At 41.1% G+C, this 13,932-nt stretch overlaps 1 protein-coding gene across 2 annotated transcripts in view; it reads left to right on the top strand.

Moving 5' to 3' along the window:
- Nucleotides 1–13,932, top strand: part of LOC117429548 (A disintegrin and metalloproteinase with thrombospondin motifs 7-like) — a 58,740-nt gene that overhangs the window by 8,711 nt on the left and 36,097 nt on the right. For both annotated transcript variants that reach the window (XM_058999095.1, XM_058999094.1), the window contains exons 6-10: nt 244–368; nt 1,521–1,670; nt 4,200–4,343; nt 9,593–9,737; nt 13,127–13,219. In XM_058999095.1, the coding sequence (XP_058855078.1) occupies nt 244–368; nt 1,521–1,670; nt 4,200–4,343; nt 9,593–9,737; nt 13,127–13,219 (657 nt within the window). The remainder of the gene's footprint in view (nt 1–243; nt 369–1,520; nt 1,671–4,199; nt 4,344–9,592; nt 9,738–13,126; nt 13,220–13,932) is intronic.

A 13,932-nucleotide genomic window follows, 5' to 3' on the forward strand; every position in this document is an offset into this window, starting at 1 on the left:
GTGTGGTCTAGAATCTGCCAGATCTGCTATCCTGGATCATTCGGCTGCCCTATTAAACTTGGAAGAGTGTAATCTAATTCTTCTGTCAAGTGCACTTAAGTATAGCTTGAAACAAACCGGCCCTCCCCTTTTTTAATACAATTCAGCATTGCGTTGGAGTCCTGTTCCTTAACCTTTACTTAGCAAAACAAGCCTCTCCAGTGCTTTGTGTGCCTCACACAAGCATCTGCTTTTGTTTGTTAGGAGGACCTCAAAATAACCCACCACGCGGACAACAGCCTCACCAGCTTCTGCAAGTGGCAAAAGAGCCTAAACATGAAGGGAGACGCCAACCCCACACACCACGACGTGGCTGTGCTGCTCACCAGGTAGGGAAGGGTTAACGACAATGCCAATTACGGTTACTAGCGCGTTCAGTTTCCTCGCTGGAAATCCATGCAGAGTCATGTCAAAAGATTAATAATTACTATATGTGCAGTTAAAACACTAATCCAAGTGGGAAGATGATACAATGGACTACTGTTCAAGTTGTTGTAGCTAAGATAAATAACCCCACACATCTTTGCATTTTCATTAGCTACACATAGGTCTCAGCTATTCAGTTTTGAAACAAAACACATCCTAGCAAACATTTATTTTTATTTTAAAACATGGTATCAGACACTACTTTAGGATTATCTGTCCCCCCCCGGATTGTCTCAGGTAGAGTGTCCATCAAACATGGTGCTCTGTCTTCCTGGATCCACTGTGACAGCTTCAATAGCACCCTCCACCGACTCCAGCTCCAGCCCATTCCTGCGTTCTGCATGCTAACACTACCCTCACTCTGTTAGTGTGGTTAACACACGACCCTCCACCGACTCCAGCTCCAGCCCATTCCTGCGTTCTGCATGCTAACACTACCCTCACTCTGTTAGTGTGGTTAACACACGACCCTCCACCGACTCCAGCTCCAGCCCATTCCTGCGTTCTGCATGCTAACACTACCCTCACTCTGTTAGTGTGGTTAACACACGACCCTCCACCGACTCCAGCTCCAGCCCATTCCTGCGTTCTGCATGCTAACACTACCCTCACTCTGATAGTGTGGTTAACACACGACCCTCCATATCTACCCATTGCAGCTTTAAAGTTTTGTGTGAAGCACATGGACTGTAGTTCTGAGTCCTCTCTGATTAATAGAATGTACATTAGTGTGCAGATTTATGAGAACCCCCCCATTGCTTCTGCATTTATGATTTGTTGTGCAAATTGGTGATTGTTTGATTGAATTGATGACTTTAATGCAATACATTTAAAATAGTAAGAGGAACACATAGCTAGGAATGTTAAAATGCACAAGACTTTTTAGAAGTGGTTTAAGATGACTAATTAAAGCACAAAGTTTTCACACAGGAGTGCCTATTGTTTCTATATCACCGATTACTCACCAAAAATGGAAATTCTCACAACCGGAGCTTTTCAGGCAGGCAGGTATATAAAGAATGTAGATGACAAATACCACTGTCTATTTTACACAGGAAAGACATCTGCGCTGCCATGAACAGGCCCTGCGAGACGCTGGGTCTCTCCCACGTGTCGGGCATGTGTCAGCCCCACCGCAGCTGCAGCATCAACGAGGACACCGGACTGCCTGTGGCGTTCACCGTGGCACATGAACTCGGGCACAAGTAAGACTTCTGCACTTTTCAACCTTTCTGAGATCTGGTGCTTGAGATACCTCAGCTAAAGAATACTATCGTACACAGCATGCCAGCACTCATATGTTATTAGTAAGGGTTGTGCTAAAAGGTTTTTGACAGAACAATAGTGTATGCGCGTGTTTCAGCTCATACTGGTACTGGCTACAGGAAGCATAGCTGCTGCTGTATTAAGAGCAATGTTTTAGATGCTCCAGCTGCATTTCTACTCTGTTTCTTTTTCACAAACTTACTACAGTGAGTCCAGAATACTAGAATTGTAATTCAGGGTGGGTGTGATGGGAGCTGCAAATCTCCTGTGAAACATCTCAATTATCCTGACGTGAAGGACCACCACCCCTCCTCTCTCAGGGCATTATTCCATGTGTTGTAGGAGTAAACTAAATCATAGCAGAACAAAAGCCCTGCTTAAATACTGTAACTTAACTAATCTCACAGTGCGAAAAAGACGAAGCGCAAACCGAATAGCTGATCTTCTATTTCTTCTTCTCCTCCTTCTTCTTCTTCTCCTCCTTCTTCTTCTTCTTCTTCTTCTTCATCTTCTTCTTCTCCTCCTTCTTCTTCTTCTTCTTCTTCTTCATCTTCTTCTTCTCCTCCTTCTTCTTCTTCTTCTTCTTCTTCTTCTTCTTCTTCTTCTGAAGAGTAGTACAAATAATAATAATAATAATAATAATAATAATAATAATAATAATAATAATAATAATAATAATAATAATAATATGAAAGGATAGATGGCTTGAGGGCCAATTTTAATGAACAGTAACATTATATGATCCGGTTATTATTATGGAGATTAAGGGGTCATTATAAATAATATGAATGGTAATTCATAACATCAGGGGAATGCATTCGCTCAAGACCTCTTTTGTTTATACCTCCTGTGAGCCAATTATCCTTGGCAGAGAAAATCCACACGACAGGCCTCCTGTTTATTTATCTAAAGGAGCGCGGGGGAGAGGGATGTGGGGCTTCTGCAGCTGCGACGGTCATTAAATGAAGAAATACCATTGGCTACTTGTTCCTGTCAACACCCTGCTTTATTGGTTTAGAGCTACTTGTGCTGACTGTGAGGAGCCTTGTATCCCGGTGCCTTCTGCACCCAGCAGCCCTGTGAGGCCGCTGGACAGACTGTCCTGCCGCGGCTGAGCACTTTGAAAAGCATCTAGAGTGTAGCTGAGAGACCCCGACACGAAACTGGCAGGCTTTCATCTCCACACTCAGAGGCCTATTCAGAGAACTCATTGTGCTCAATTTTGTTTTAGCAACAACAAAAAACTGTTAAAGATGTTCATTGTTCAACAGCAAAATAACTAAACAAAGAAACAAACAAAACATTTAAAAAAAACTATTAATACATAAAGCTCTTGGGCCAGGTCTGAGCTTGTATCCCTCAAGGCTAACTGTTTTTCCCTCCTGTGCTCTCAATATAGCTCCAGTTTCCTTCTTTTCGTAATCGCGATTGTTTGTGATATTCTTACCCACATGTCTTGGCACATCTATCCACACAGGCTCAGTATTTCACCTCCCTTTCTCTGAGCTGGAGCCTGTTGTGTTCTGAGTCACATTTCCACATGCGTTTCTCAATGAACACCTCCTGCAACCACAGCCATTGTGTAAACAACTGGAAAGCTGCAGGGCGGGAGGCTTTTATTGAGACAGAAGTGTGAGAAAAAGCATGCTTCAGAACTGCAATCTCTGCTAGGTTCCTGTGAACAAAAATATCAAAACAATGCAGATTACTGTGTCAATATGTAGAGCACAGGATGCAGCAACAGTAAACAATGAGAAATGTTAGCGGCATGAATCCTTTTCAGCCTCATGCATACTTCTTTTCTTGTCATTTCCAGGCATTAAGGTCACGTCTATAGCACCACTAGCACACACTGTGACCTTATTGCAGTGATTCACAATAGTGGCTCTTTCAGTCCATTCCAATCTAGATCTTAATCTTAATTACTTTGAATGAACACCTTCAACAATTTAGCAATGAAAGACCTGGGTAGAGCAAGGCTCTGGACTGCTCAATTCAATGATTAAGAGCCTGATTGGAACAAGGTGCTGGAGTGGAGTCGACTGAAAGAGTGACGAGTGAGTAGCACTGCCCCACGGAGTCATGTTGTGTGATAGCACGGCGCAATGTTGCAGCCATGGCTACAGCAGTGCTGTCATTGTGATTTAGTTCTTAACCATGTATTTGAATGGGACATTACAAAAAGCTGCTTGTATAACAGTGTTTATTGAAGATCTGGTTGTGCATGTAAACCTTGAGCTCCGGCTCTGACTTTGCTGCTTACAGTGTTCAGTTTATGCATTAATATGAGTTCCAATTGAAGTTTCAAATCATGATGATCAGCAACGATCCTACTGTGTGCATTTTACAAAACACAGAAAGGCAGCATTCCTGTCCAATGCCTTCATGGCTTGTGTCAATGAGGTTAGGAGATATGCAGTGTCCAGCTCATTTTTCCTCTTTGTGGGACCTGTGCTCTTACGCCACAGCTTTGGGATTCAGCATGATGGGAGCGGGAATGACTGTGAGCCGATTGGGAAAAGACCTTTCATCATGTCTCCACAGCTCCTGTACGGCAACGCCCCGCCCAGCTGGTCCCGCTGCAGCCGGGAGTACATCACCCGCTTCCTCGAGTGAGTGCACACTTCCATTCCTCTCTTTGTGTATCATGAGAAAGTGCATTTATATAGATATTAATGAGATGTTATTCATCAGAACGGAAATACAATGAAATGCATCATTAATGCAGTGATATTTAGACTGAGTTGTTATGTGTGTGAGTTACCTGGTTTGCACTTTGTGGTTTTGGGGGATTTTTCACATGGTATCAGACACTTATGTACTAGGCTTACCGATAACTTATACAGCTGTTGTCTGTTTGTTGGTCAGGAAACAAATGCATACGCTGATCCGCAACAGAAGCTGCACAGATAACTTGTTGTTTTTCCTTGCCTCAGTGATTACTAGATTAGCAGAGATTGCACCTGAACTGCCTTGGGCTCTCCTTGACATCACCTTCCCTGTAGTAATCGCTCCATGGCTGGGCGAAGTAGCTGTGGGCACCGGCACATAACACAGATCCTCTTCCATAGCAGCACAACTTCCCTGGATAGTTCATATCGGGGAAGCAAATGATAGGATCAAACAAAATAGCTATAATATTCTAAACGAATCCTTAATAAATAGTTCCTTTTTTTCTAGATGGCTGCATGGTTTGTTAAACCGCTACAAAATCATGTAACAAAATGTGTCAGTAATGAAAAAGGCATGCATGATTATAATATTATGAAAACGTTATAGCCTATATGCAATTTAATAATGCAATTACCCAAAGTAATTCAAATACAAGCACAGTTCCAGTATCAACCCCATTCCCTTCGGGAAGATCCACTGTGTCTCACAGCACCTGGAATCATGTGTTCTTCTGGGAGACGCGTGTGGCTTTGCAGAGCAATTGTATTGCTGTTTACTTTTTAGACTGTGTTTAGTTCTGGACAAGCAACACTAACAAAAACATTCACAGAGCTTAAAAGTATGCTATAAACTAAAGTTAGCCACATCTAAAAACAAATATATCATTATTATTTTTACTGAACTTATCTGTTTTATTTTTGATAAAAGCCACAGAGTTCTTGGCAAGTAAAAAGGATGGAGTGATGTCCTAAATCAAGCCAGTAAGCAGCTCTGCATGCATGCCTGAAATATTTGTTGATAGCCCCCCCCGACACTGCTGAGAGAGGCGTGTCAACTGATAATACTCAACTCAACTCAATTCCCTTTTGATATGCTTGCAGCCCACCTATATATGAGTATGCCTCTGAGCTAGCATTCCTGCCTTTGCAGCAGCTGTTCACAAATCAAAACATATACAAATTAACCTTGTGTTTTGGCCAGTCTTAAATGACTGTTTCCACTGCGCAAGTTACTGTAATAAATGTTGGCCTTAGTGTTTAACAAAAGTAGTGTAGAATATGGTGCCAATTAACGAACATAATGAAGCTGCTCTGATGTAAATATTGGATAAAGCAGTACTGTGTACACTGCGATACAGTATCCTGAGCTCTCCAGGGACCACAGGGTTAAATCAGCACCAGGCTGAGCCTCTAAAGCACATCATTAATTCACATCACCAGTGATTATCTGGATACCGTTCCTCACGATCTCAGATTATTTGTATTTCCATCTGAAATGAATACTCCTGCACTCTGGAATCACCCCAAGCCCTGTTCTTGGGAAGCATTTCCCTTGGGTATGGAGGTCCAGAAGAGTAAAGCGGAATGAAAAAGGAAAATCTGACACTTGGAATAAACCTGTGTTTAAAAGCAACAGTGGGTGCTGTCAAGTCAGAAATATAACACACCCTAACAAGAAGCAGATTGTCTGCTGGTTAATAGGAATAACAAACTGAACCCATATAAACAGTCAGGAATTGGCACTTGTCCCAGTTGGAAGAAAGCTTTTTTTTATGGAACAAATGAAGTTTGTAAGTTCCTCCTCTGCATGTCTGTTGTTTAATTGGCATCCAAAGTGAAGGAAGAGCACTGTTTGTTGTAGTTGGAGCTCGTCCAACGAAACCTCAGCGTTGACCAGTATTCCACGTCTCCTCTCCAGCTGACAGCAGCAGGAGTGTTCCCTACCCTCTGCTCCTTCAGTGTTGGCCTGACGAAAGCCCTGATTTTGACATGAGAAAAACAGCCGCGGAAAGGTTACATTTGCACGGTACTGTTGTTTCCCATGCTTTTCCCACGCTCCTGCATTTGCTGTGCTGTGCGGAGGTTTGCCGTGCATTACCAAACTTCTCAGTGATTTACTTAAGCTACGTTTTATGACAAGTGGATTGTCGTTCACCCTCAGCGGGACTCCAAGTCCTGTTATACTCACGGTATGATTTTGTTTAACAGAGCCTCCCATTCACAGCACAGCACACTTTTTATTTTATTTTTATTATTATTTGTTTATTTAGCAGACGCCTTTATCCAAGGCGACTTACAGCGATTGCCACTGAAAGCATGAGTGGCAGTTGCACACAACGTCCAGGACCTTAAAAAATTAAAATTCACAGCATTCAAACTCTAAAGATCTTTACTCCGCCTCAGATTGCATCCACTCGGATGCTCCCTCTAGTTATTTGCTTTAATATGATCTACTACTCTTTGTTATTCTTCTACTACGATATTACACGCTAAGCTTTTATAAGAAGGTGAATGCTCTGAATAAAGTAGCGTGGCAAAGGCTATGGGACATGGAAGGCAAATAAATGGTTCCTAATCCAGGCACTATATTATTAAGCTGCTGTAACACAATGGAGTCTATTCAGTTGTTTGAAACAGCAGCCGCATTGACTGCCACGCCCCCGTCTGGAGAATAATTTTAGGCTGTTTAATGGTGGTGGGGATCTCCCTTTCCTTTTAAAATGAACCTGGTATTTCTTCATAAAAATATGTGCTTTCTGTGGGAGAAACCTGCCCAGCCTTTGTTTAGATCAATTGAATACACCACAACCATATCTGGCAATACTTGAATCAAAAAACTTGGCCATTTTCACTTTAGGCAGACACTTGTTTGGCTCTGCACTATAGAACTCTAATACAGTACAATTGGGATCTATGTTCTGTATCTCACTAATAAACAAGCACTTTACTATACTCAGATCCAAGAATATACTGATTGACTTGAGCTGGCTTGTCCAGATGAGAAGGTTTTCAGTCGATATGCAAGCAGCAAAGAAGCATCACATTCCCTGATTCCCAGCCCCAAGTACGCAAATGTTTCAGCCAGTGCCAATTACACAGACAAAGACAGGACATTACTCGACTTTATTTTTCTGTTTGGCGTGACTCATCTTCAAAGGAAGAAAGCAACTAGATACGCAGATTGACTGCAAACCCGAATTCTCCCCAGCAGCTATTGAACACCATACTGTATAAAATAAGAAGTACCGCTTAATATGAAATGAGACTGACTGGGTACAATGTGATTAGCAGTATTGCTTACCAGCTGCAGCTTGCAGCACTACCTCAAGCCTCTCTCTCCCAGCCACGTCTTGCTTCCCTGGTGAGCCTTAAACCCTCGGCTGCTCTCTCGTTCACCTCTGGCCTGCTCGTAGAATGCGTCATAGAAAAATGCACTAGTCCGTTTATGGTGAAGTAACCCGCAGGCTGATACTAAAGCGGTTTGGTGTCTCCCACATGCTTTGCTGGTTTATGTACACAGTAAATGGCAAACGGCTGTCAAATTTACACAGAAAGATTGCTGTCGGCATTAGCTATACACGTTCAGCATCCTGTGCCTTCGGAAACGGAGGCTGTAGACGTGTGACTAATGCAGTGCAAAGACTGGTAATACCCACAGATACGTTGTTCTAACCCGAATGAGAATCTCAGGTATTCTTTGGACAAGAGCAGCTTCCCAAAACTCCTGTTTCAAAGATCCCACTGCTTAACTGAGTTTCAGTGTTGCCAATGGAGACGGTCTATGGACGGTTATTGATGTGCTGTGTGCTATGTAACATATCACAGCTGTGGCTGTCACGTCAACAGCCTTACAGATTCCTGCAATACTGCCAGAGGTTCCCCTTAATTGATAAGTGATGGGTGGTTGACAGGATTAGATGGCAGCTTTATCAGTGTCTTGTCACTTGAAAGAGTTCTCTAGTCACGCATGAGTGAGGAGATAGCTTGGTGTGCATCTTTGGAATAACCAGGCCAGCAAATGGGGTCGTGCGTCCTACTGTGGATGGATGCACAGTGCATGTTTATGTATAGATGTCATTTATTGATAACACTCTATTTAAATGTCCCTTGAGGGGGCTTTATATGTTTTTGTAAAACCTGATGCCCTTGGCAGCTCTACTTCAACTGCTAACATGTCAGAAACCGTGAAACTTCTTAGTTCTGGAAGAGCGTTATGCTTCACTTTGAACTGTCGTATGACTTTTCATGGTACTTTGGTGTAGAGGCAGCACACTTTAAGTCGTTTCTCAGTATTTGGCACACAACTGTATTCTCTCAATAAAAATATTTCACTGCCACATTGATATGAACTCTGACCATCTCCATGATGTGACCTTTTTCACATATCCGTTTTACGTCATGATTACAGACCATGTGATCAGATATGCCATTCATTGCCCTTACATTGCACTGTGTTCACAAAAAAAATCCCATTTGTGGTTTTAGATTGTAGTGAATGCAGTGCTGTTACAGGTGCAGTTAAAATACCCCACTTCTCCACACAGCATGAAGACTCTTTGACTGTAGGATCAGGGACTTGCCCTGAGGTGACTTTAAATAACTAGTAAATATATTGAGCTGGAGTTTCCAAACCACATACACACTCATTCGCATGTAGAAATGCATTGCAGCGGCACGTCTTGGAAAACCAAGCCCAGTGTGCTTAAATCAGAATCAGTGGCTTTTTGCTGACACCATAATATTCGTCTAAGTTAGAACCCCTAGCCTGTTGGTTATAACTGCTTCTGATAATCCCCACTTAAGTCTTTATTTGGCAATCTTAAAAATTCCCTAAACAGACATGCAAAATAAAATTGGTTCGCTCCATTCTGTTGTTTGATTACAGTTTTAGATTTCGGAATTCATTATTATCCAAAAATATCAAAAAGTCGGTGCTGTATTAAGAGCTGCCCGCTCAGATGAGATTAGCTCAGAGAGTTCTGCATGGTGTCTGCCTCGTCGGCAGTGTGGTGTGTGATTTATTACACAGGACTCTTTACTTTAGCACAATTGGCAGGGGTGAGCGCCGATGTGCTCCATGCAGCATGGGGTTGAATCTGCTGTAATTGAGCTCAGTGCAGTAGAGCTCCCTGTGTCTCTGCACGTGTTTAACAGCGGCGGTGACCCGTGTACCCCCCTTGTCGTTGCAGTCGAGGCTGGGGGCTGTGTCTGGACGACCCCCCGGTCCAGGACGTGATCGAGTTCTCAGCAGTGCCCCCCGGAGTGCTCTACGATGCTGCTCACCAGTGCCGCCTGCAATACGGCTCCAGGTCTGTCTTCTGCGACGATATGGATGTAAGCACACTTTCCTTTTATTGATTGCTTGCCTCCCTTCTGGTTGACCTGACCTTGCATCATTTACAGATGAGCAATACAAATCAGTCTCCTCATTGCAGCTGCTTTTGGGGGAATTCTGTCTGTCATCTCTTGAGAGTTTCTTCAGTAGCTAACACAATGGGATGCAAAAGAGTTGATTGCACTTCAATTACACAGAATATGTTAAAACCCCAAAAAGTGTTATTTCCATGTCTAGACCTGCTAATTAATGCTTTAAATAAATACCACACAAGCCAAGCAGCCTTTATTAATCTTGCCAGTAAAACAACACAGGATATAAAATCAATGCATTTCTGCTCCAAGTTCATTTATTTTCTCAACTACAGATGAAACCAGCAACACAAAATACTGAAATAATGGTCTGAGCGTACAGTATGTATGCTGGGTTTGCTTCTCTGAGCTAAGAGTTTCCTGTTTCTTTTAAATTTTAACAGCTTGTGACAAGTTCCAGACCGCACCATATGTGCTCACTTAAAGAAACGGCCAATCTATGGCACTGATTAATAGGAGATATATAGCTGACCTGCATTTGCAATTGCCCGCGATCGTGTGGCGTGTATTATGCATGCTGGTCTGTATCTTTGTCTGAATGCCAAATGCAAATGGAAAAAAATGTGATTATATGAATTGAAGTGCCCTTTTCCTGTTTTTGTTAAGGGAAACATTTCTCGTGGTCAGGTGTGTATCGCCACAACTGGCTTTAATCATAAAACGAATCTGAACAGTTCAGCATCTAGGCTTGCACAGATCAGACTGAGGACAGGTTTGTGTTCATTAATACAGAGCCTGTAATTAGGCTTTAAAAGGAATTGTGTGCCTTCAAAGTATAATTTGAAGTTCATATGTTTGTAAATGTGCCAGTAGTTGTGCCTGAACCACAGCTATTAAACAACCTACAGTGTTCATTTCAGAAATACTAAAAGAAACTTTGACTTTGTGTTATAAAATTAGCATTTTAATAATTGAATTAATGTCAAAGCCTTTTTTTCATTGGGTCACATTCTCCACATGCTTGACTTTTAACCGAAGAATGTGCTTTTATCAACAGACAGGATTACATTGTGCTTGGCTTGTGAGCTAGTGTGTAAAATACATTCAGAAATGATTTTATTCCTTGATAAGATTGGAATGCAATGGAATATAAAGATATTGAATCTAATGCCAGCTCTTCTTATAATACTGTATAATGCTGTTCTTATCACCTGCTTTGAAAGTGGTTTCATGCTGCTTTCATACCATTTCAAATATCCTTTGCTTTTAATGGTTTTGCATCAGAGTACAGTAAGCTGTGTGTTTACTATCCAGTGCAATAGAGCTGTGCTCTGTGCTTACCTTGTCTTCGTGTTTCTACCTGTGCTGGAGAAACAAAAGGTACTCCCCTTTGTAATGAGCAGATGGACCTCAATGATTACAAGCCTCATACAGGATTCTAACATGCCACCCACAGCCGAAAGGTCACAGCGAATGATCAGCCAAGTCATCTGAAACTTTGCAAAGGGATGCTTTTCCTGTGTGTCTATCTGATTGCCTGACACCAGATACAAAATAAGTTTATCAACAAGCTGCTAGAAGACGTGACACAATGAATCTCTTGCTATGCTATTAAATGTATTGAAGTCTATTAACAAAGGATAGCAGTTTATTACAATGTCACTGCACTCAAATGTTGGTAATACTTTAGGGATCTATATATATATATATATATATATATATATATATATATATATATATATATATATATATATATATATAATACCTTGTTTCTAACCGCATGCATTGGGTCTCTATACTGAAGTGATTTTTTTTATGTTGCGTATCAAGCGATTTCTTATGTAATCCGTACATGGTATATAACATTGTATTGCCATAACCTTGTGTTGTTGTTGTTTAACGTGGCTCACATCTCGATTGCCCCGTTTTCTAGATGAAACAGCAGCTCTTTACGATGGCTCCTAAAGCATTTCCCGATCAGGTCTTCCCTTCAGATAGGTCTTTGTTAAGAGCTGTAGGAGTCGGCAGTACGTCCGCTGTGGTCTGTTTAAACATAACGAGTGTGTGTTTGTGTGTGTGAAGGCACCCCACTGTCTTTGGTGGTAGTGGCAGTAATGGAGGTCGCTGTGTGGCAGGCGGCCTGACCTATCAGACAGACCCCGTGTTTTAGCAGGAGGGCTGGGTGTTTACACTCCTGCTCCTGACTTACATGCTCTTATTTGAAATCGGTCTTATCCATGGATTGTACTCACTACATGCTCTTAGTGGAATTTACTCTAATAACCAAATATGTTTAAGTTTAACTGCCCTTAGTCGTAATCGCTCTCAAATGTAATTATTTACTGTATTTTTTATTTTGCTCTTACTTACTACTGATTTTGTTGTACTTTATAACTGCTATTATCTGTAATGTGATACTTTGTAACAACTGTAAGTCGCCCTGGATAAGGGCGTCTGCTAATAAATAAATAAATAAATAAATAAATAATAATAATAATTTCCACAACATTATATATGCTGAAGACTAGAGTGTGTTAATTCAAAGCTTCAAACAATCAGTTATAAAGCTGTAGGAAAGTAAGTGCAAGATGATAAATGCCTTGGCTAATTCTGACGTCAAACTAAAGAAATCATTTACCAGTGAGGAACGCCTTGCTTTTCTATCTGTGTTGTCCCTCCACATTCTTCTCTCACTTCATTTCATTTTGAGGTGATTAGCAGACATCCTTCATTATATTTTATTTTTCTGACATATTATTTTGGTTATCGTAATGAGCTAATTTAATGAAATGAAATGAGTTATATGTTGCTCAGGTTTTGCCCCTCTGATACAAAGCAGTTTGACAGACTTATTAAAACTAGCCAAGACCTTTTAAGTACCATACTGTTTTACTTAAAATGTAATTAAATGTGATCGTAGAAGCTTTGTTAATTATATTTGATGAATTTAAACCTAGAATATTTGCTTTCTTTTAAATAAAAGGAAATAAACAAAGGAAATAGATTTTAAATCCACTTCTCTATAAGTATTTTGTTTGCCTTATGTTTTTAGTTACAAAACATCCATGAAAGGGAATCTTATGGGAGCACACTTTGCTTTAGATTGTAGTGAATGCAGTGTTTTAGCACAGCTCTGCAGTCTACTGTTTCATTTGACTTGTTTTTTTTCTATAAGACGAAACTAACTGTGAAGTTGTACTTGGCCAAAATGAAACATTTATTCATTTGATCGTGTTTCTTCTTTTTTCTTTGAGGTGAAATGTGCAGTTGTGTGTTATGTTTCTAAGACACCACTGGACAGAAGGAGTTTTTCCCCCAGTATCTCCTCTGAGTAAGTCCTGTCTTCTCTCTGATAGAATGTCTGCAGCACTCTGTGGTGCACTGTGGGTAACACCTGTCACTCAAAGCTGGACGCAGCGGTGGACGGAACGAAGTGTGGCTTAAACAAGGTAAACTGCTCAGGTCTATTCAGTCATATTATTGTTTATGTAAAAAAATATATTCTAGTGCAGTAATTTTGGCAAAGAAACTGTTTATTCATTTTTCTACCCAGTATGAAATGCCCAATACACCTTTTTCCTGCCACTGCAACCCACTTACTAAACAGGATGACTGAAGATCAATGGATGATACTACCCAGCTCAACCCTCCCATAGCCAAGATCTGCAACTCACGACAACCAGGATCAGCACAAGCAACTCCTGATTGCATGACTCGCTCCATCTTTTGTCACATTGAGACATGAACTATCTTAACCTAACCACAACCTGTTCGTATGCTCAAACTAAGAACGTAGGGGAGACTGTAAGTAATGGATGACTGAACAATTACATTATGTGATATTCAGTTGCAGACAGATATTAGTTTTATAATACCTCCTTCTGCTTCTTCTAAGAAAGTTGAATGCTACAATAGAGTGCGTTGCATATTTGTGTACGCTGATAACTAGGGTTTTGAAAGTTCTTGCTTGAGTTTATGTATTTATTTCTTGATTGGCACTTTGAGACTGAAGAGTGTAACTGCAATCAGCAGGGATGAGATCAGTCATAACTGAACAGTGCTTCTGGTGTCCATTCATATTTTATATACACCTCTGACATAGATTTAGTAGGCTTGCCAAGCTGCATTTGTATTGGCAACCAATCTATTCTGACTGCCAAAG

The sequence above is a fragment of the Acipenser ruthenus genome, chromosome 24, assembly GCF_902713425.1.
Source record: "Acipenser ruthenus chromosome 24, fAciRut3.2 maternal haplotype, whole genome shotgun sequence".
NCBI classification, from domain to species: domain Eukaryota; kingdom Metazoa; phylum Chordata; class Actinopteri; order Acipenseriformes; family Acipenseridae; genus Acipenser; species Acipenser ruthenus.